This window comes from Erithacus rubecula (genome assembly GCF_903797595.1).
Source record: "Erithacus rubecula genome assembly, chromosome: 5".
Classification (NCBI taxonomy): domain Eukaryota; kingdom Metazoa; phylum Chordata; class Aves; order Passeriformes; family Muscicapidae; genus Erithacus; species Erithacus rubecula.
Window position 1 is genome coordinate 4,472,203 of NC_136687.1, and position 22,936 is coordinate 4,495,138.

General features: G+C 45.6%; 3 protein-coding genes across 7 annotated transcripts in view; 2 read left to right on the plus strand and 1 right to left on the minus strand.

Annotated features, from left to right (window-relative positions):
* On the plus strand, positions 1-21,337 carry IMMT (inner membrane mitochondrial protein). Of its 4 annotated transcripts, XM_079306044.1 has the most exons (15): positions 1-388; positions 5,737-5,813; positions 6,185-6,374; positions 7,691-7,811; positions 9,929-10,009; positions 11,056-11,157; positions 11,659-11,792; positions 12,778-12,881; positions 14,745-14,880; positions 15,880-16,009; positions 17,430-17,444; positions 18,416-18,639; positions 19,469-19,600; positions 19,952-20,081; positions 20,385-21,337. In XM_079306044.1, the coding sequence occupies exons 1-15, from the start codon at positions 344-346 to the stop codon at positions 20,990-20,992; spliced, it is 2,229 nt and encodes a 742-aa protein (XP_079162170.1). In that variant the 5' UTR covers positions 1-343; the 3' UTR covers positions 20,993-21,337. The 4 variants fall into 4 exon arrangements, with proteins under 4 accessions (XP_079162170.1, XP_079162167.1, XP_079162168.1 ...); XM_079306041.1 differs by lacking the exon at positions 17,430-17,444 and having other exon boundaries at positions 228-388; XM_079306042.1 differs by lacking the exon at positions 9,929-10,009 and having other exon boundaries at positions 229-388.
* Positions 1-22,936, plus strand: part of REEP1 (receptor accessory protein 1) — a 109,836-nt gene that overhangs the window by 70,036 nt on the left and 16,864 nt on the right. The window lies entirely within an intron of this gene.
* Positions 21,159-22,936, minus strand: part of PTCD3 (pentatricopeptide repeat domain 3) — a 17,516-nt gene continuing 15,738 nt past the window's right edge. Inside the window, exon 24 of one of the 2 annotated variants that reach the window (XM_079306045.1) lies at positions 21,159-22,323. In XM_079306045.1, the coding sequence (XP_079162171.1) occupies positions 22,245-22,323 (79 nt within the window). In that variant the 3' untranslated portion in view covers positions 21,159-22,244. The remainder of the gene's footprint in view (positions 22,324-22,936) is intronic. The other variant, XM_079306046.1, reaches the window with a different exon arrangement.

The window sequence follows — 22,936 nt, forward strand, 5'->3', positions numbered from 1 at the left end:
GCCAACTGTGATCCCTTCCAACCGGACGCATTCCGTGATTTTTATTTTTGTTTTGTTTTATTCTATTCCGTCCCGCCCGCCCGGGCCCGGAGGGTCCCGGCAGTGCGCGCGCCCCGCTCCGCGCACGCGCCCCCGCGCGCCGGCACCACCCCGCCCGGCCGGCGGCGCGCGGCCCGGGCCCGCCCTCCCATTGGCCACGCGAGACCCGTCACGCGCGGCCGCCCCCTGGCGGGGCGAAAGGGCCCGCGCAGGCGCAGTGCCCGCTGACGGGGGGCGGAGGCGGCGCCGGCAGGACCCGCGCAAGGCGCCTTCCCGCGGGCCGCGCCGGCTGCCGCTCCGAGCCATGCTGCGGGCGTGCCGCCGAGCGGGGCTCGCCGCGGCCAAGCAGGTGAGAGTTACCCGGGGGAGCCCCGCGACCCACTCCCGCTGTGACCAGCCCTGCGACCGGTGCGGCCAGACCGGGCCTGTGGGGAGGGGGGTGTCCCTGTGACCGCGACTCGGCGCGCGCTGAATGACTCCGCACGCGCGGGCCGCGATTGGCTGCGCAGCCTGTGACGGGCGGCCGCGACCGCCAACGGAGGCGGGGGGCGGGCGCTGGTTTGTGGAGTGTACTACCAGTCCCAGCGTGCACCGCGGCAGGGCAGCGCGGGACGGAATGAGGCACGGCCGCAAGGCACGCTGGGACTCGTAGTCCTTAGCGGGGTGGCGGGGCGCCGCGTTGCTTGCTGGGGGTTGTAGTCTCGCCCGCCATGGCCACGCCGGGCCCGTAGCTCCGCTCCGCCGCGCCCGGCCCAGACCCCCTGACAGCGCCGGGAGCCGCGGCCGTGGCCTGGGGGTGGGCGGGTGCTCGGTGCGGCCCCGCACGGCCCGCCGGCCCCCGCGGATGGCGCGGGGATGGGTGGCGGGCGCGCTCCCCGGCGGGGAAGGACGTGACCTTGCCTTCCCGGGCGCGGCCTCCCGCGCAGCCCCTCCTGAGGCCGGGGGCCGGAGGGCCGGGACCGGCGCGGCCCGGAGTGGCGCGTGGGGACACGAGCGATGTCAGCGCTCGCTGTGAGGGGATCCTGCTGTCCGCACAGAGGGACACGAAGAGGACATGACACGCGGTGTTGAGGGCAGAAGTGCCCGTGGGACTCGTGTCCTGGACCTTTTACCTCTCCTTATCAGCAGAGATAAGGATGACGGTGTGCTGTGGAGCGTTTTTAAAGCAGTAGGCCAACTTTAGGAAGCCACAGGGATTTATAGGTGAGGGTGACTCCATTACTAAGGCCCCAAATTGTATTTCAGCCTACTGTAAAAAATAGCCTGATTAGATCACTTTTATATCCCGCATTCCATCCCAGTGTTCATTACCCTCTGTTCACGCAGTTTAGCGAAGGAGAAGCTGTATGTTATTCCCCTAAAGCTCCAGCCTTTCCCACTGCAGCAGCTGCATTTCCTCTGCTGCTCTGCAGGGCTGGAGACTCCTTGGGTCACCTGATGCCCACTGAAGAACGGCTCTGTGTTTGCCTGGCTGTGGAAAGTTTCCTCTGGAAGTTGAGAAGACAGAAACCAGGCTTTGGCAGATATTTATCACATGAAACTATTTGCATATGCTCAGCCTTTAGCAGAATGTGTCTGGAATGACTGTACAGCTCCAGAACAGCCAGGGTGGTGCTTTGCAGCTGGAAGTTGGTCATCAGGCTATAAATATTTGGTGGAAGAGTCACAGAGTGGTTTGGATTGGAAAGAACCTTAAGATTTTCTCATTCCAAGCTCCCTGCCTGGGCAGGGACACTTTCCTCTATCCCAGGCTCCAAGCCCTGTCCAGCCTGGACTTGGACACTTCCAGGGTTGGGAGATCCACAGTTTCTGTGGGCAGACACTCATACCTACCACCCTCACAAGGGAGAATTTATCCCTAAGAACTGGGTAAACACGGAGAGCAAACACTCTCTGAAGTTTGTTATCTTTACCAGAGAGCTCGAGGTGGAAACTGGGAAAAACTTTATTTGAGCTCTCTGTGTGGAGCATCACTAAACTTGTAACAAGTAAACTGAAGTGGCTTTAAGAGGAGGGGATCTTCATCACTCAGAAATGTTTTCTGCTGCATCTGCAGTGCTGCAGAGAGAATTTTCTCTTACTTGAAGTATTTTTTAAGGTTTCTGTGAAAAGAAACAGGGCTTTTAGTAAAAGTGGGTGATATTTGGCAGAAGTCTTGAATGATGGGATCTCAGAGTTCTGTGGTCAGATGGCCTTGTTGTACCTGATCTCTGTCTTAATGAAGAAAAACCTCTGAGTTTCTGGTTTGCTCTTTCTGTTAAAGTGCATGAATCCCATGTTACAGAAATTCTGGATCAGGGTGCTGGGGCCTAAGGGAGGTTGAATCAGCAGAGGATTCTGTGTCCTGGCCATGGTTATTTGAGGTTAGACATAAAGTATAAACCTGCAAGGCAAATTTAATTTGTTTAATGATGTTCTGCTGTGCTGTTCTTGCCCTGAGCACTGTGCCAGAGTGAGCTCACATGGATGTCCTTAAATGTCCTTAAATCACTGGGGCTCACAATATTAACCAGATTGAAGGTGGGATATGCCCTGCAAAGGGATTCTTGTGGTGATTAATTAATAGGTAATGAATGTAAATAATAAGCATTTAAGAAGTTGAGTGAAACAAGTATCATGTAGAATTGCTGAAGAAGGAGGAAGAAGAAACAGAAACAGCTGCCCTGCAGTGCCCTTGCTGTGGGCATCCTTGCTGTGTCCGTGCTGCCTCATCCAAAGAATTTTCTGTCTTCTGCAGGACAGAAAGTGATTTATTTCTGCCTTTTGCAGGGCACAGCAAAGCATGTGTGATGCATTTCTCCCAAATTCTTTGAGGCTTTATTAAAATAAATTACAGGGGTTTAAATATTTACAAACTCCTGGAAATTATGCAAAGGGGAGATGATAAACTACCTGCAAGTTTCCAAATTATGGTGGTACAGCAAATGCAAGCAATATTGTTATGGTGGCCAAAAGAGAGCAATGCTTCTTTAAGAATTTATTTTTGAAAAATCAGTGATTTTTGGAGGTGTGAGTTTATCTGGATGTGAGGGAGGAAAAATTGAACCTGGGCTTCTGTTTGTAAAACATGGGTACCTACAGATTTTCATTTGCTCTTCCACTGGCCAGCTGTGGAAATTTATTGCAGTGTCTTGAAAGATGGAATTGGTGAGGGTTTGTTTTGGATTTAATTACTTACTGCTCCCACTGCTGCCTGTGTGAGAGTCCCAAAGCCAGAGATGGAAGGCCTGTGTTTTCATTCCTCTCATCTTGATGAAAAATGAATAGAAATGAGGATTTGGCTAATTCTAGAACAGTCCAGCTTGGAAGAGATCATCTCAAAAAGATCATCTGGTCCTAAGGGCATCTGGACTAAAATCAGTAATCCCTCCAAAAAACTCCTGGTGCATAAAGCATGAAAGCTGAGCTGAGAAGCAGGTGTTGTGTGCCTTGGTGCTCCCTGAGCACAGCCTGATCCCGAGGGCAGGAGCTGCTGTTTGCTGAAGGTGTAGAGCCACAGGGTCCAGTGTTGTTTGCCATCACCAGCTGTCAGTAGGGGTTTGGCCAACAGGGACAGGGCTGAGCTGGCCCAGAGGGCAAGTGCAGCCTGAGCAAGGATGTGGGAGTGACAGTGGTACAGGGTGGGATAACCTCCAGAAAGCCTGGCCAGGAGCTCAGGAGTGATGGCTTATTTCCAGGGGAGCACCAGGCAAAGAGCATAATCCCAAAGTGTAGGAAGGGACTGCAAATTCAGTCTGAACTGATGAACAGAAAATCAGAGCTTTTCCCTTCCTTGTTTTATTGGATTGAGCTGCATATGCAATGCTGGGTTATTTTGTTGCTCCTGTGCTTCATGGTGTAACAGGGACATGCTGAGACTCGGGAGCACCTTCAAAAGTTGATAACAAAATGATTTGTAAGGCATTTATTCAGGAAATTCTCCTTGAAAGGACCAGTGAAGCCTCAGGAAGTGCTCCTGGGGCACTCAAGTCAGAAAATCAAAAACATTACAGAATATATTTATTATTTTGTTGCACTTTCTATACATCACTGTCCAGAAAACCGACCACAGAGCACAGTGAGGGCTTCTGAAGGTCTCAGGGGCAAGAAGAACACTCTTCTTCTTGCTATACATGTGTTCCTGCTACTAATGAAAAATGTTTTGGCTGCCTTTGTGGAAAGAATGGGAATGCAGTGTTCCTGCCTTTTCCTGTCTGGGCTGTTGGACAGGGATAGGACCTAAACCACGAGAGTTGTGCATATTATTGCCATGTGCAAAAGGAAATACTTGTCTCCTGGGATTATGTTGTGGTGGAGCATCTCCCAGTTTTTTCTTTTTTAAAGAGAAAATTTTCCTGTTGGGTAAAATACCTCAACTGTGGGAAGAGTTCTTTTTGTGCTTTATACTTTGGATTCTCATGAGTCCTGTATTTCCCTGTTAGTAATTCCCATGTGGGGAAAAAACCTCTGAGGCCAACAGTGTGTTTTCTTCTACAGGCTTAGAGTAGCTTAACCAGTCCTTCAGAGGAGATAAAAATCTTGATAATGGGGATTTTGTTAAGTAGAATGTAATAAAATATCACTCTTCCTATACTAATTTAATTTATATTATAATCTGATGTCTGTCTGGAAAGTGTACATGTTACTAATTCTTGTAAAGAAGAGGTCTTGGTTTGGAAACTCAAGGAGAATTGCTTGTATATGTTAAAAATTAAAAATAGTTCTAAAGATTTAAACAGCTGTTGTGTTCTGCCCTGCTCACACTGAGCTGTTGAAGTGCATATGAAACTAACCCAGCTGTACTGCCCAGCACATAAATCAGCAAAATTAATGCAGAAAGAAGCTGGGGGAGGGGTTTGTTCCTTCTCATTTTTCAGATTTTCAATTCATTTTTCAAAGAACTGAATGACTTAAAAAGCCCTTAACCTGGAAGCTGCATGTGGGAAAGCTGTCCATGTGTTTAGAGAAGAGTCCAAGGTCGCTGTTCCAGTGCTGGTCACAGAGACACTCTGGGCTGGTGGCAGTGGAGCATTCTCCAGTCTGGGGTTTCTCCTCTGCCCTGAGATCACCCCAGAGGGACATGAAGTGGTTCAAACCCTGGTTTTCTCTGAAGCAGCTGAAGAGAGATTGCTGGAGACGGTTTTTTCTTTTTCCAAGGATTGTTTATTGTTTCATATCTCAGGGACTTTTTGCCTGGCCAGCAGGGTCTGCTCAGCCTGGCATCCATAGTGGAATCTGCCTGGTGAAGGCAGGGCTTATCCTATATAGTTTGTACTACGTATTACATGTTTACAAAATTTTCCCAATACAATACAATTTTATTAAATGGTCCAGCCCTGACCCCATCCAATCCAAGAGTGCCAACGTGTCACCCAACATGGATGACATGGAGAAGAAGGAGGAAAAGGTGTCCACCCCCCAAATTCTCTATCTCGGCCACGTGTCCCTTATCATAAACATTTAAAAAAAAACTATCTACATTCTAAAAGTCTAATTTATACTTTACTAATTTTGGTGACTTGTTTCCATTCTCTTTGTGCTGACAACTTCCCCCAGGGGTTAGAATTCAGCACCTGTGACACCAGGGTCTCACTCAGAGGTCTTTGAGACCCCCAAGGAGGCCAGGGGTACACGCTGGACTCCACAGAGCACATCATCCCGGTGCTGGTGCTGGGGAAGTCTCAGTGTGCTCAGTGCTGACCCTGCCTCTCCCCACAGCACAGTCGGTGTGTGAGAGCCTCGCTCCGTCCGTCGCGGCTGCAGCGCGGCTACGCCACCCGCTCCGGGGACTCCGGGTACGTAACGGGCTGGGCTGAGCTGCCCTGCCAAGAGGGGACAGAGGCAATCTGCTCCTTGGTGGCACACAGGGCAGGCTGCTGCCAGGGCAGTTCTGTGTGCAGTAACTCCTGTTCTCGTGGGGTGTGTTCAGTCAGATTTAGACAAAGAAAATGGTAATGAAGAAAAGATAATCAGTATTTAGCATGGAGGTTGTGGGCTGCCCATCTTTGGGTTAGTCACTAGCCAGTGTTGTACTGGGTGGATGTCATTTATAGCAGGTTCTGGGTTTGCTAACAGAGCGGTGTCCCCAGCTGTAGGCTGAAGACTCACAAACTGCTTGATGTTGGCCATATAATGTGATTTACATCCTTTCACCTTTCCTCCTCAGCGTTTCTGTGGGCAAAGTCATTGGTGCTGGTCTCCTGTTTGTGGGTGGAGGGATAGGTGGAACCGTCCTGTATGCCAGCTATGACAGACAGTTCCGGGACAGCGTGGAGAAGGCCATTCCCTACTCTGACAAGCTCTTTGAGATGGTACTTGGCCCTGCACCTTGTAGCACACCAATGCCAAAGAAACCAGTAAGTATTTCCCATCTACCCACACATTCACTTCTCTGGTTTTTAAAGAGAGTGTCTACAGTTAGGTTTCAAATTGTGATTAATTTTGCTTTTTGCTACGTATTAAAAAAGTTTAAGAATTAAGATTCCTTAAATTAAGGTTTAAGAATTACAAACTCAGCTCCTACTTGGTGCTGCAAAAGTGATGCTTGTACATTTCCCATTTCCATCTCATGTGGTATGTAGCTTGCAGAACTTATTTTTATTTACCATGAAATAATCTACTAGAATCCTAACTGAATAGCTGCTCTGCTTATATTCAGAAATAAAAAGGGGATAGAGGGAGGCAGATGACAGGCTAGAATTTAACTGCTTTACTAGGGGCTTAGTGTAGTTAGTGGTGTAACGGAATTACAAAACTTAGTCTAAATGAACTTTAATTTTAAAGAGAACTGAGAACGTTCTTGAGTGAGTAAAGCCAGGCATAAACATCATACCTCGAAATCTTAGTGGCACTACCCTGGAGAAAGGAAAATCTGATACTGCCTTTGGCACAACACTGGAAATTGAAACCTGGAAGTTTCTCTGCTCCTGCATGTGAAAGGAAACACTTCCCAGTAATCAAGAATACTGAAAATCTGCTCTGGCCATGGTTTTTTTGAGCTTTCAGAAGCCATTTGGCCTTCAGGAAACTCAGAATACTTTTAATTGAATTTTAAGAAAGCTGTTCTTAACGAGTGAGAAAATATCAGTCAACAAAATTTTCTCTCTTCTCATTTTAGTTACATTTTGTGTGTTCATCCAGGCTCTTGGTGCCTCCCAGGCACTAGGGAATTTTGCAAACCAGATTGATCAGCAGAGTTATCACCTCCCCAGTCATGGCTCTAATTTGGATGGTTTTATTTTTACCTTGTGGCTTTCCACAATGGATATTAAAGGATTAGTGTCATAAAATATCACAGTACTTTGTGTTTGAGTTTATTTACCCCAACCACCAGCATCTCAAGGCTTTCAAAAGGAAATCAGTGAAGCCAAATTTAGGATTTTTGCATTCAACACACCCAGAAGTTTGGAATATTTGGGGCATGAAACAAAATTTTCATAGTGAAAACCACCACAATTCTACCTGCATTTTTGGAGAGGTGAAAATTGTAAAAATTCCTTCTGAATTAAGAATCAGGTCAAGACATTAGATGACTGTTTTCATTTGCACTTTAAAGCTCAGATTTATGGTACAGATACCTGGATGTGGAGAAGTTCTTTTCCATTTTACTGGAATTGGGGAAATCCAAGTTGTTTGAAAAACTGATGATATTTCTTATTTCTGACTTTTCAAGACACATCAAGGTCCACTGAAGATCTCATCTGTAGCAGAAGTAATGAAAGAGTCTAAACAGCCTGTTCCCAAATCCCAGATAGTCAAACCAGAAGCTGCTGCTCCTACAGAGGAAAAAGGAGGTAAATGTATAGAATGTTATATATAAGGAAGCAAATCACCTAATGATCTTTTGTATCATAGATGTTAGAGTAGATTAAAATTTGTCTTCTGAATGGTTGAAGGTAAATATTGTAATTTCTTAGAATTAGTGTTTTTCTCTTTTCAAGTCATAACATTTGCCTAAAATGGCTTAGCTTTTCTTTTTCCGAATTTTTTTTTAAAGAAATGTATTTAATTTAGAGGATACTTGAAATCTAAGATAAATAACCTGCATGGTTTAGATGTGAGACTCAGCAGGAAGAGAACTTCAGGTGCTGGACTGAGGCTCTTGCAAGCACAAGACATTTAATTGTGGATAATTACTGGGCTGCAGTAAAGCCAGATCAAATGGAACTGGTTTAGAGAGGAGCACTTGTGATGTCTTTTTACGTTTATGGCTATGGCTGTGTATGTGTAACTAATATCTTGTTGCTGTTTATCCAGGAAATCATCTTCTTCTGGAAATAATAACATCCATATCCAATTAATATTTTTCTACAGAGGAAAAAATTCAGTCTTACATCCCTGTTTTTACATTATAGCACTTAGCATGGGAGCTTAAAAATCATCTCATTTCAACCCCCCTGCCAAGGGCAAGGACACCTTCCTCTAGACCCAAAGGCCCATCTGGCCCAGCCTTGAGCACTTCCAGAGATGGGGCAGCCACAACTTCTTTAGGCATCCTGGTCCAGGGCCTCACCATCCTCACAATAAAGATTTTCTTCCTAACATCTAATCTAACCCTGCCCTCTATCAGTGTGAAGCCCTTCTCCCTTGTCCTGTCACTCCATGCCCTTGTCAGAAGACCATCTCCAGCTCTCATGTAACCCTTTGTTGGTAGTGGAATGTATTAGAGATTTCCCTGGAATCTTCTCCTCTCCAGGCTGAACACACCCCATTCTCCCAGCCTGTCTCCACAGCAAAGATTCTGCAGCCCTCTGAGCATATTCGTGTCCTCCTCTGGACTTGCTCCAACCATTCCATGTCCTTATGTTGGGGACCCAGAGGTGGATGCAGCTCTGCAGGTGAGGCCTCACCAGAGCAGAGCAGAGGGGCAGAATCGCCTCCCTTGACCTGCCTGCACTGCTGGGGATCCAGCCAGGACACAGGTGGTTTCTGGAGTGCTTGTGCATGTGACATGGTCATGTTGAGCCTCTCATCCACCAGGACCCCAAATTCCTTCTACTGGGAGCTGTTCTTGATCCATTCTATTCCACCCTGTGTTTGTGCTTGGGCTTGCCCTGACCCAGGTGCAGGATGTTGCACTTGGTCTTTTTGTCCCACCTCTTGAGCCTGTCCAGATCCCTGTGGATGAACATCCCTCCAGCATTTGACTGTACAGCTCAGCTGGATATCATCAGTGGACCTGTTGAGGGTGCATCAGTCCCACTGCCCAGGTCACTAACAAAGATGTTAAACAGTCCTTGGCCCAACAGTGACCTTGAGGAGCACATTGATCCCTGATGTCCACTTGGACATGGAGCCATTGTCCACAACTCTTTGAGTGCAGCCATCCAGCCAGTGCCTTGTCTGTGGAGTGGTTCACCCATCAGTTCCATGTCTCTCCAGTTCAGAGATAAGGATGTCATGCAGGACAGTGGTAAATGCTTTCAGGAATCCAGGGAGATGATGTCACTTGCTCTTCCCTTATTCATCAATGCTGCTCCCTCAGTGGAGTGCCTCATCTACTCAGTCATCCTGCTCAGGCAGCCTGTAGCAGACCCCCAGTGTAATGTCACCTATTCCTGCCCTCCCTTTAATCCTCACCCATAAACTCTTGGTTGGCTCCTCATCCATCCCCAGGCAGAGCTCCATGCACTCCAGCTGGCCATTGACAAAGAGAGTGATTGCACTCCTTGTCTCCCCTGCCAAGCCTTCCTAAAGAGCCTTCGTCCTCCCATTCCAGTTGCAGGAGCCATCCCATCATGTCTCCATGAAGTGAGGTTCCCTTTTCCTGGGTCTCCTCTCCCAGCAGCTTTGGTTTAAGCTCCTCCTCACCAGCTGAGCAGGCCTCTGGCTGAAGATGCTCTGTCCTTCTCTGGAGATGGAGCCTGTCTCCCAGCTGTACTAACTGGTGTGTTCTGCAACTGTTTGACAGCAGGCAAGGCTGCAGCACAGATCATCTCTGCAACAGGGGTAGCCATGTCGGTGCCAGCTCCGGGGATACAGACTGAAGAAGGTGAAAAAAATCATGTGAATGCAATGAAGAAAGCCCAAATGCTCTAGTTCCACCTGCATGCATCCTTGCTTCTGTGTTGGTATTTGTCAGTGTTGAAAGGTGTGAATTTCTGTGCCTTGTGCAGAAAATGTCCATCTTCTGTTAATTGATTTTTAACACAGTGAGAGCTATGACTGATGCCTGGGACAGGTATAGGTGTGAGCACAAGAGCAAAGTCTGCCTTTGGGCTGAACTGAACTTCAGTTTCCAATTTGCCTCTGCTCTTGGTAGCTTTGATTGCTGTTCAGAAGGGCATCTCTGCCCAGGGACAAGTGAAGAAACTGTGTTTATTGTTAAACTCAACAAGACACTACCCTCAAGATGATAGTCTGTTCTAGATGAGTTTAGATTATATTAATTATTTTAATTATGAACACATTTCATAGAAAGCATGCTGGGGTAAGTATATGCTGCAGGGTGACATCAGCATTTTTCAGAGATGACCTGATGAGTTTTATTACAGCTTGAGGCTGAGAGCTTTGGACTCTCTCCTCAGTTTACATGCAACTTGCTGTTGATCTCGAGAGCATTAATTATGACAATTGTCACTCTTAAAGGCATTTAAAGTGGCTGTAGGCATGGGAATAGAGTATAATTGTGGTCCACCATAGCCTTGTCACTCATCCTTCCTTGTTTTGGTTGGACTCTGTAAGCAAGCCAGGAGAGCTGAAAAAAAGCAAGAATGGAGATTCACTTGAAATTTAAACTTGACTCTGTGTTTCTCACTTCTTGCTTTGCCTTTGACTTCCGAGTCTTCTGTAATTCTGTAACTGGACAGTGGAAAGTCTGCAAATGCATATGAGATGTCTATGCTCTTGTTGAAATTATGGATATAAAGATTCTTTAGGTAGTTCCAGTATGGCTTTGAGCAGAAGTCAGATCTACTAAGTGATACCACCTATAAAAATCACTTTTGATAAAGTTAATTCCCTACAAGTAACCTCTGTACACTAATTTGGACTCTCCACTTTAGCAGTTTGACTCTTTTTTTTTTTCTTTCTGAACAGGTAAACAACAGGAAGGTTCCCATGCTGTAAAAGAACGGCCACCAGAAGAAGTTGCAGCCCGGCTTGCCCAGCAAGAAAAAGAGGAGCAACAGAAGGTATCAGGTGAGTCTACACTCTCACTGTTCCTGTGTGTGTTGCATGGGACAGAAGTGTGGATTGCATTGGCTCCTTACACACCTCTTGGCTGTTGTCCCTGTGTTGAGTTGGCAGAGGGAATGATGGTGAAGCTTCTTCTACCCATTCAGAAGTAACTGAGAATTGGAGAATAATGGAAAAATTGGTTGGAATAGACTTCAGGGTTCAAGGAAGAGATGAAAATTTGTTTCCAGAGCCATTAGAACAAGTGAACATGGAATATACCTGTACCTCAATGCAGTCCCATGGGAGATGTCTTCCACTGAGTGTTGTTTTGCTCTAGGTGCAGACTTGCACCTCCTACCCCTGCTCTAAATGAGGAGAGTATTTGGTGATCTTCAGTTCCCAAACTGACCAGCCCTCTTAGGTCATAGAAAATAATATAAGAGATGTAGAAGCTGTAGCATGTTATTTTACTAATTATAAAGTTCTTTTCTTTATTGTTTAATTGACTTCATTTTTATCCAGCCCTTGCAGCAGCTCTAGAAGGAGCATTAAACACAACTGCTCGTGTAACCCTTCAGGCTATCACTGCTCAGGAGTCAGCTGTGCAAGCAGTGAATGCCCATTCCCAAATACTGAAGGAAGCCATGGATTCTGAGGTAAATTGGACAAATGGGGACAAGTTTTTCTTTTTCATTGTGTTCAGCAAAACTTTAATCTCAATTAAAAATAAACTTGAAATCTTCTCTTGTAATGCCGTACATTTATCATAGTTTTAACTTATCTTTCCACTTGTGAAATGTGGTATAGTAAAATAATACAGAATTTTGAATTTTGTTGTGTTTTTTTTCCCAACTCCTGTGTTCTTTTTGCAAGAAAATTCAAGTTAAGACTTTAACAGTTTTCACACAGTATTTTAGTTAATTTTATTTTAATTGCCAAGACCTTTTTTTACCTAGTTAAGATCATGCTGTCCACCCCAGTAATTCCATTGAACTTTTCCCCTTTGCCAACATCCTCTTGCTGGATTGTTTGTTTCTTGTCAGGAAATAGGAAAGGGATGTATAAATGATAACATTTGTGGTGTGCTCATGCTGGAATTTGTGTGGATCTGCCATTGCCCATTCAGTTCTGGAGCAGAGATAAAATTCAGTTGTTAATCAATTAGCAGGGACGTGGGCAACCAACCAAACACTCAAGACTTAATCTAGTTGTTAGTAAAAGAACTGCCTTAAGAGATTGCTTTTAAGCTTAATTACTAAGCCTAATTTAAAATCACCCAACTTTAAAGTATTATGCTACTTTCAGTATTAAGCTTAAAAGCAATTTTAAAGTACTAACATGATTTAATGCATGAGGAGATTTCCCCACAATAGATTTTGGACCATGCAGTGATCCTCATGGAAGCCCTTCCCTGTGGCTCAGGAAAAAAAACAAACATTAAGAATTAAACAAAACCAAAACAAAATGTTGGAAGAGAAACATCACTTGTAATGTTTCAAGCTGTGCTGTTGAAAAATACAAGAATGGTGCTCAGTTTGAGGGAAATGTTCAGCAACATGTGAATCTCTGCAGGCTCCCATCCATGCTAAAACTCTTGTTCAGTGATTGCAATGACCCTAATGAGGAATCTGTGCTTGCCAGGATGCTGGGGGGAAAAAACCCTCCCAGTGGCGCACGCTGGAGGAGGCGCTGAAGGACCGCAGGAGGGCAGTGGATGAAGCTACTGACACCCTTCTGAAAGCCAAGTGAGTTGCTTGATTTAAGTCTTGGAGTAATAACTTACTGCTGGCAAACACCAGATGAGTTTCTAGGAAATATGGAGTCAAAATGTGTTCGTATTGAATGATCTGTTTGTGCCAAATCAAAAAACGGTTTAATACTCATTAGCATGAGCATTTTAATTTGACATGTGCAAACCTTGGGTGCCTTTGCACAAAGTCCTCCCTGTATCAGAGAGTCTGAAACAGTCCTGTTCTTTTTAAGAACATGTTTATCTCCTTAGTACTAACATAAAGTGCTGGTAAGTTAAAGAAATATGAAGTAAAAAGTAAATCCACAATCCTTTTAGTATTATTAGTATTTAGTATTATTTAGTATTATTGTTGAATAATTTTGTTAATAATAAACCTATTGTAAGGATTTCAGCCTGGAGAAGAGAAGGCTCTGGGGAGACCTTCAAGTGCCCCAGCACCAAAAGGGGCTACAAGAGAGCTGGGAAGGGACTTGTTACAGGGGCAGAACAAGGGGAATGGCTTCAACTGACAGAGGGCAGATTTAGATTGGATATTAGGAAGAAATTCTTCACTGTATGGGTGGTGAGTTTGCTCAGAGAAGTTGTGGCTGCCCCATCCCTGTAAGTGTTCCTGGCCAGGTTGGATGGGGCTCTGAGTGACCTGTTCCTCTGGAATGTGTTCCTGTCCATGGCAGGGGGTGGAATAATACGATCTTTAAAGTCTCTTCCAGCCCAAACTCTTTGAGGATGACTCCATGACTGAACTCTGTGTATTGAGTCAGTTACATCACCAGCTTCTTTTAGCTGTGATGAAAAAAATTAAACCTTGCAGCATCCTTTGGCACTTCCTGTGTCCACAGAATTGCTTTTAAGCAATTAGGTTTTTACTGAGCCTAAGAAAAACTTGAATTCTGAACAGCACTGCTTCCATCCAGGGGTCTGTATGACCTGTGCTGATGTTCCCTGAGTATGGTCTGTGAGCACTGAAGGAGCAGAAATAAAATTACAAACAGTATCTCCAAGATGCCCTTGTAATGAGGTTAAAAATAAATTTGGAAACCCTTTGGTGCTTCTAAGGCCAAGAGGGTAACATCATCCCTGAAGCTGCATGGTTGCTATCACATTATAAACTTCCTTATCTTTTATGTTGCTGTGCTGACTAAAATTAGTGGGAGGTGTAATTGAGGTTTCATTGTTAAAGCTAATGCAAATCCCACATGCACCAGCTTTCATTCTCTATTGCTCTCCTGGATATCTTTGCTTTTATTTATTTTCTTAATTTACTTATTTTAAAGCTTGTTCCTTATTCTAATGAGGTCATTGGAAACCTCCATTAGTTTAAATGGATTTGGAAAAGGAAAATTTTTTCACTTTTTCCTTGATTTCCAGTTGTGCTAGAGGAAAACATTTCTTCCTTAATTACAAAAAACCCATAATCTGTCTTTACAGAGCTCTATAAATTCTCTCCCATGCTCATTAATCTCCACCAGTCACCATGTCCAAAACACTTCTGCAAGCGTAAGCCATCTATATTAAAAATGTTTCCTTGCTGGAAATGTCTGCTGTCTAATTCTAACCTAGTTTTACTAATACTAACTATTCAGTGAACTTCCATCTTCCCTCCAGCTAAATCCTGAGTACTAATTGCAGTATAAATAATTCTCATTTTACATGGAATAGCCACACTGATATCTTTAGGTTTCAGGCTGTGGGGAAGAAAATAATCCTTAGTCAAAGCATTTTAGAGTTGGTAGATAGGAAGCACCAGTAGAGTTACCCAGTAGTTCTTCCTGTGAATAGCAACAGCATAAAGTAAATTTTCATTGGGGTGATGAGCCCTGGATGTGTTACACTTAGCAGCTGCTTCTCTTTTCAGAGAGGAGTTGGAGAACATGAAGGGTGTCATCGAGAGGGCCAAGAAGTCTCAGCTGGCAGGAGCCAAACCTCACATTGTCGCTGCAGAAGAAAATCTTCATCATATGATTGTGGACTTGGACAATGTGGTGAAAAAGGTAAAGCTTCCTCAGACTGTTTATCATTGCCTCTAGAGTAGGGATTCCTTGGCAGCTTGTGCAGACCACCCATTCCCAAATCCTCTGCAGGGGGTGAGATACTTCACAGAATCACAGAATATGCTGAGTTGGAAGAGACATATCAGATCATTGAGTCCTGCACAGAACACCCCAAGAATCCCACCCTGTGCTGAGAGTGTTGTCCAAACACTTTTGAGCTCAGACAGACTCAGTGTTGTGACCACTTGCAGTGCATTGTGAATTGTAAATCCATCCTGTTGTACTCAGTCTTTGAGCTGGTTATATTGCCAGTAATCAGACATGGCAAGATCTTCATGAGAACTTGAACTCTGTCTTGAAAGAGTCTCCACATGGCTTAATGGTGCCAGTCCTTTCTGTTGGCAACTTCTAATTCTTTCCACTTGATTCCAAGGTAATTTACCACAAAGTTAGGGAGGAGTTCAACGTGTGCTAGTGACTTGGTGGTAAATCACTTTGCAGTTCAGAAGACTGGGAAAGAAATGTAAAGCTGAAGTTTGTTTCCCTTTGCAGGACAGCTGGTAATTCATCAGGCATGTTTGGAATGAATATAGCCTGCTAGTGGGAACATGAGAACTCACTGAGGATGGCAGCAATCACAGGCATCTCTTACTAGGCCTGTATGATGGCTGGGAGCAGAGAAAATGAGATGTTTTAAGATATAAACTGAATTCAAGATATTTTTGGTCTTGTCCAGGCTGCAGACTGGCTGTGTAGTTAAAGTGGGCATGTGAGGCAAAATGGATTAGTGATAGTTCCAGCAAAAAATTATTGTGCAAGAGAGATTTAATATCACAGGGTGGGTTTTTGTGCTCTCAGTGAGTTTGCCTGTTTGGGCTGGGGATTGATATGTGCCAGCATCCCAGGGCTTGGCTTTAAATTATATGTGCCTTCAATTTCAATCCTTGCCTTGAAAAACAAACTAAAAAAACAAACTAATCTCATCCTTGTTTGTTCCAGGTTCAGGCAGCACAATCTGAAGCCAAGATTGTGGCTCAGTACCATGAGCTGGTGGCTAAAGCCAGAGAGGAGTTCCAGCGGGAGCTCGACAGCATCACCCCCGACGTGAAGCCTGGCTGGAAGGGGATGAGTAAGTCTCCACTGTGGTGTCACCTTGTGCTCTGTGGTTTGTAGTGCATGTACAGCATCCCAGTTTTCAAATTTTCACAGTATTTGGTTGGTCTGGAGTGAAAATTATTTCACAACTAAATTGAATAATCTAAAGCAGGTATTACGAAGAGAATTAGTTCTATCTGTACTGTATGGGAGGTATCACAAAACGTAGCTCTTGTGTGATAAATACCATATTGGTTGTATGAACATCTCTCCTCTCCCTGGTACTTCAGGAAAGGAGCCAGGTCATTCCAGATTTCAGTCAAATCTCTTGTTAATCACTAATCAAATACTTGGTTGACTCTGTGATTAGAGGTATTATAAAACACCATTGTTATAGGGTGACAAAGAACTTTGTGAATTTTTCTACATCATCACTGAAACAGAGAGGTTTCATTGTTCATACCCTGCCTGCCCCAGTACATTTTATTTCTGAACTAAACTGACACAGTAACACAGTTTAACATAAATGTACTAAGTGATCTCTTAGACTTTTCTAGCTGATGTGTTCAGAGGCAGCTGATAAAGCTTTATTTCCAAGTTACAGATTTTTTTAATATAAGTAATAACTGCCATTTGAAAAAAAATGTGGTGTCTGTATTGCCTTAATATTTTTCTTGAAGTATATAATGCAAAATTACAACAAATTTTCTTAATGCTATTTTATGCTTTAGGAATGTGGACCTTAGTCCACAAAATAATTTTCCTGGCTAAATGAATATACCAAACCTTTGGAATGGTTCTCATTTTAAAAACAGACAACCCCACACTCAGTATATGTGGTGAAAACATCTGAAATTAACCAATTGTTTGTGCAGTTTGCTTTTAGGGTGTTACTAGTTCTGAAAAAAAAAACTTATTTAGGCTCCCTGGGGATGGAGCTTCCTTTCCTTTTACAGCACAAAATCTTGGGTTTTGTGATCAGTGCCCTTCTGTGGGAAGAAAGGGAAGCTCCTGGTAGCTCCCAGGTGCCCCATTCCTTACTGGTGTCCCTGCTGAAGCACATGGGACAGACTTGTTGGGGTCCCTGACTCTCACTGCCACTGGGGAATTTGTTTCTTGACAACTGCTTCTCTTTGTAAGAACCTGGAAATCTCAAAATTTCCAGTGTCCTGTTGCACTTTCCTACTTCAAACTTGTGTTCCTTGCTTTGGCTGAAGTTAAGTGTTCATCTGTGGGTTTCCAAAGGTGATTTTAGTGGTTGGGTTGTCTTGGGCTGCATCTTGCTTGTAATACAGAGACTTTTGTCCTCCACATTCTGTTCTTCCTGAATTCCTAAGGACTTGGTCTCATGTTTAAGTCACTGTAGATCAGCTCTTAGTTTTCTATTTTACTTTTGCATGACTGCCTTGCTGTAGTGAATGTGCACTAACTTTCCCAACTTCTTTCTGTTGCAGAGATAACTGACTTAGGTGAGTTACTGTCACTTGTTCGGGTCCCTTGAAAGTTACCTCTTCTCTTTGTCCTTCTTTGTGTGGGGCATGCCTTTAAGTTACAGTTATCAACAAAGGATGAAATGTGGCATTCCTAGAACATTTCAGATTCAGGTATGCCTTGGGATTCTTTCCAGTCATTTTGCACATTTGGATTAAAGCACAAACTGATCTTTTTGTAACACTGTTAATCCAACAGCTGAGCTGGGTGCTGCTGGTCAGCTTTCCCAATGGACAGTGAGCACCACTGCTCCAAGTCCTCCTGTACCAGTCTTTTGTCCAGCACTCAACACCAAGGTGACTGGACTGTAAAATCTTGCTTGCTTTAGACCCTGCAGGAATGCTTTCCAACTAGTCCCAGCTTTCCATACAGATGGTTTAGCTGGCAGCCATTGCAAAATGAGCTGCAGCATTTTATAAAGCCCTTCTCAGGTCACCAAGTGCTGAAGGGCTAGCTTGGGTCCTCTCCCAGGTACAATGTGGTTGTGAATTGTACTGCCCTCTGAGTAGCAAAACCTGAAAGGTACAGTCTGGGGTAAGGAATCTGATTAGGAGCAGTTGATCTGGAGGACTGTTGAAGAGAAAATGTAATTCTGTCTGTCCCTCACAGTGACATTCCCTGCTGCTCTGCATGCTGGCAGAGGGAAAAATATATGGTGGTTTAAAAACCATGACAGAGCTGTTGACAGTCTATGAGTGTGACATGGCTGTGAAAGTAATAGTATAGTAAAATAGTTCAGAAGAAACCAAGATAATTTCTTTCCTGGAATGAAGATACAGTTCAGAAAGTGATGGGCATTAGCACAGGTCAAGAGCTTGAAGTGCTCAGTAGAACAAGCTCACTGTCAGTAACCCCTTGGAGCCCCAGAGTGCTTGAGTGGGAGGCAGGGGGGCTCTGCAGCAGTTCCCTGTGGTTTCCAGTCCCTCCTCACAGCCTGTGCTCCCTTCAGCTGGGCAGCTGTCCACGGATGACCTGAACTCGCTGATCGCGCACGCGCACCGGCGCATCGACCAGCTGAACAAGGAGCTGGCGGAGCAGCGCGTCCGCGAGCAGCAGCACATCGAGTCTGCCCTGCAGAAACAGAAACTCGAAGATAACAAAGTGTTTGAGGCAGCTGTGGCCAAAGCACTGGAGCGTCACAAAAACGAGATTGAACAAGAACAGGAGAAGAAGGTAAAGTGGCCTAAAGCACCTGGTTAAATCTTGGGCTCAAAAAGATGGTAGAATAGTTAATGGAGATGTCCAGAGGAACAACTGAGATGTTCTGGATAGTGGGAGACTTCACATGGATGACCCCCAGGCTAAATATGAAAAGGAGATACTGACCAAGGAAACTGCTGGAAAGTTAGAATGGTAAAATCATACAGAGAAGGACTTGGTGAAGTTACTTGCCTCCTGTTGGAGATAGGATTACTGGTTCAAAGTAAATCCTAGAATGATTTGGGTTAGGAGGGATCTTCAAGATCACGTTGTTCCAACCTCCTGCCATGGGCAGGGACACCTTCCACTAGACCAGGCTGTGCCAAGCCCCACCCAGCATGATCTTGGGAAGGGGTTGGGGCAGCCATTGCTTCTCTGGGCAGTCTGTGCCAGTGCCTCACAACCCTCAATGAGAAGAATTTCAGTGTTGGGTCTGACCTTGTGTGGCCATTATTGGGCTATGCAGGGAAAACGTAGTCTCTTTGGTTTGGAAACTCATTTATAAAGCAGCCTCCAAAAGTGTTTGAATGTTTGATTTGACATGTTAGTGCAGCTGTCAAAATAAAAAATACAGTAAGTGCCTACCGAGTAACCGCAGTTACTCACATGGTGAACCAGGAATAATCTCTTCCTTAACATCTTTAGGAAAAGGCTCAGCTGTAAAACTGGATCTCAGCAGGTCTTTAAGATAAAAGCCAGGTCTGTCAGTGCTCCTGCTCTGACATGTACCCTCAGTAGTCACTGATGTGATGTGTGACAAGCAGCTGTGCAGCAGTGGTGCATTAACCCCTCCTGTGTCCAGGTGGAAGAGGTGCGGGAGGTGATGGAGACCGAGATGCGGACCCAGCTGCGGCGCCAGGCTGCTGCCCACACCGAGCACCTCAGAGACGTCCTGAAGATCCAGGAGCAGGATCTGAAGGTGGAATTTGAGCAGGTAAGGGACAGGAGTCCCCAGGGGAATTAAAGGGATATTTAAACCCTTGCACAGCACAGGTTTCAAATGACAAGAGTCCTGAAACAAGTTCCAGAGGATGGAAATGCAGGCTGGGAAGGGAAGCAAGCTTACCTGGAGTTGATACAAAGTGCCTCACTGTGTAGGTTTTATTCAGACTGCTCTGAAAAGCTTTTGCTATATGTGTCAGATTTCTGTTAATAAGGTTTCTTACTGGTATATTGTATTTACTATATGCATTGGCCCTAACAAGGATAACAGATTTATAGAAATGTGTCTTAAAGATAAGTACTGTTAACCAGCTGTTTTTGTTACTTGTATTGCCTGTTTCAGAACCTATCAGAGAAGCTCAGTGAACAGGAGATGCAGTTCAGACGCCTTTCTCAGGAACAGCTTGACAACTTCACCTTGGACATAAACACTGCCTACGCCAGGCTGAAGGGAATTGAGCAAGCAGTCGAGAGTGAGCACTGAATTCCTCTTTCTTTAAATACCAAAACTGTGTTCCCCAAAGGCCCTTTGCCCAAACTTGGGTGTCTAAACCCAGGCTTTGGAACTTAGCTCACACTGCTGAGCACCCAGCAAATCCCAGCTGAGGTGGTTCTTCCAAAAGTTGTCTTGTTCTGGCTCTGAAATGTGGGACAGGCTTGCTTTAGATCATTTGCTGCTCTGGAAAGCAGAGGTGGGGAGGGATGGCTGTTGCTGCTTGTTCTTAAAGCCACGTGTGCCAAACTGAGAGCGAGTCCCTCCTTGGCTTCCCTCGCAGGTCACGCAGTAGCAGAGGAGGAGGCCAGGAAGGCCCATCAGCTGTGGCTGTCGGTGGAAGCGCTGAAATACTGCATGAGATCGGGCACGGGGGACAGTCCCACGGAGCCCCTGGGCCGCGCGGTGAAGGCCATCAGGGCCAGCTGCGCCGACAACGCCTTCACGGAAGCCTTAACAGCAGCTCTGCCGCAGGAGTCGCTGACGCGCGGCGTGTTCAGCGAGGAGGCGCTCCGGGCGCGCTTCCACACCGTCCAAAAACTGGCAAAGCGAGTGGCCATGATCGACGAGACCAGGAACAGCCTGTACCAGTACTTCCTGTCCTACCTGCAGTCCATGCTGCTCTTCCACCCGCAGCAGCTGAAGCCGCCGGCTGAGCTCAGCCCCGACGACCTCGACACGTTTAAGTTACTGTCTTACGCCTCCTACTGCATCGAGCACGGAGATCTGGAGCTGGCGGCCAAATTTGTCAACCAGTTACGAGGAGAGCCCAGGAGGGTGGCGCACGACTGGCTGACGGAGGCGCGCGTGACCCTGGAAACCAAACAGATTGTGGATATCTTGACAGCGTACGCCAGTGCCGTGGGGGTGGGCACAACTCAAGTGCAGTGAGCTGGGATCGGAGCTTTGGAGCAGTTCAGCTGTTGTGTGCCAGAGAGCAACCCCATCATCTCCTGAGGGTTCAAACAGAGCTGTTGGCAGGGGCTGGAAGCGGTAAATCAGAGCACGGGTATCGTCTTGTTTCCTTGCACTGTATTTAATTTCACCACCTGTTGTATTTTTATTGGTTTTGAGTTGTCATGACAACCAACTTCAGGAAGCTTCCCTACAATTTGTGTAAGAATTAATGTTTCCCCATCTTACCAAGTGGGCTTGTGATCCAACCAAAATAATGTTTGTAACCTGCCATTAATCATTTGCCACTTTGTCAGCTGAATAAAACAAGACTTTCAACCACTTGTTCCTGCTGTTTAAGTCTCCTGTTTCAACATCAACTGCAGCTGGGCAGTACAAAGCTCAGTCTTTTTCCATAACTCAAGGAGTTAAAACTCTAATTTACCTCTTTCAAGGAGCAAGACAGCAAGAATTCACTGAGGTGATTTATTAATTTTTACAGCATTAAAAAAAAAAATTAACCCATTTTTGAGTACAGGATATGTACAAAACTGGTATCAGAGCAGAGCCTGGATTCTGCCCTGGGAGGTTTCTCATCAGAGCTGCTCTGCTACAGTTGTGCAACACCAGGTATTTCTAACAGAAAGGCAAACACAGTTTTTGCTCAAGGATTATCAGTATACAGCCAGCTTTAATGTCAGCCATTTATTAGAGACAGTTTCCACATGTACAAAGTGCAATATAACATTTACACTCCAATATCTGTCCCAAAACACCACAGGTGCTGAGTATTGCATTACTTCAGTGTTCACATTCAGTGTAAACTCAGTATTTAAGTAGTTCAGCAAAGTTAGATGAAAAGGAATTACATCTGGTGCAGGGTCAAGTGACAGGAGGCCCACAAGAAGTCTTGCTCAAGCTGTGGAAGCCTTGAGCCTGCCTGAGCAGCCCCCAGGGTGCACAGAGCACCCAGAGCACCCCTCTCCCTGCAGCCTCCTCCCCTGTGATGCTGTTTATCAGGTTCCAGCCCTTGCAGGGGTGCTGGGAAGGAGACCGGGGGTAGCCCACGCTGTGTTCCACATCACAGATTTAACAGCTTCCAGCTGGCACATGAGGACGGTGTCAGAACACTCTGAGTGCTCATCAGTGCTGCAGCCCCTCTCAGAAGCCACTCCTTCAGTAATTCCACTGCTCCCAAAGCCTCCTGGTACATGGCAATGGTTGCTGCCAGTTTTCCCAGGAGGGACAGCTACTCACGGTCACTGTCACTGCTGTCGCTGTCACTGTCGCTGCTGTCACCATCGCACTTGATACTCTCCAGTGCCTTCCTGTGTGTGTCAAACAGATCAGTCATCACTCACCTGCTGTGCCTTCTGCTTGAAAAGAGAGATCCCAAAACACAAGGCAAACATGGAAAATATGGGCTGTCTAATGCCCACTGTCCTCAAAGGACAAATGCACCCAGCATTTGGTGGAAGCACATCCTCTTGGAAAAGCCAATTTCTTCAGCTCCCCTCAAAGTGGTGAGTCAGGGATGCTGGGCTTGGGTTATTCCCTTGGAGCACATCTGGCTCCAAACTGTGGTCCTTCAAGCCCTGATCACCATCTGAGGATCATCTGGGCAGTGCAGTGAGAGGTGACCACAAGCAGATGATGGCAGCCACATGCAGGGCTGTCCTGTACCACCCCCCTGCTTTTACTGGGCTGCAGCAGAGTCTTCACAGGCAGCCAGACCCAGCTAGGAAAAGATTCCAGGAAAGAAAGACAGTATCAGGACTGAGCAGTGAATAAGGCCAAGCACAGCATGGAAAATCCCCTTCCCTCCTAGGTGGGATGGATACAGCATGGAATCAGAAACTGAGGGGCCATTTCAGTCCTGGAGTCAACACAGCAGCACATCCTTCTGAAGCCAGTTGTCTGCTCCTTTGTCAGAGAAGCCTT

Bases quoted from the DNA above. Each gene is read 5' to 3' on its own strand.
- IMMT (XM_079306044.1), top strand. From the start codon at position 344: ATGCTGCGGGCGTGCCGCCGAGCGGGGCTCGCCGCGGCCAAGCAG. The intron at 10,010-11,055 runs GTGAAAAAAATC...CTTTCTGAACAG, and splicing joins GGGGATACAGACTGAAGAAG to GTAAACAACAGGAAGGTTCC. The intron at 11,793-12,777 runs GTAAATTGGACA...TGTGCTTGCCAG, and splicing joins AGGAAGCCATGGATTCTGAG to GATGCTGGGGGGAAAAAACC.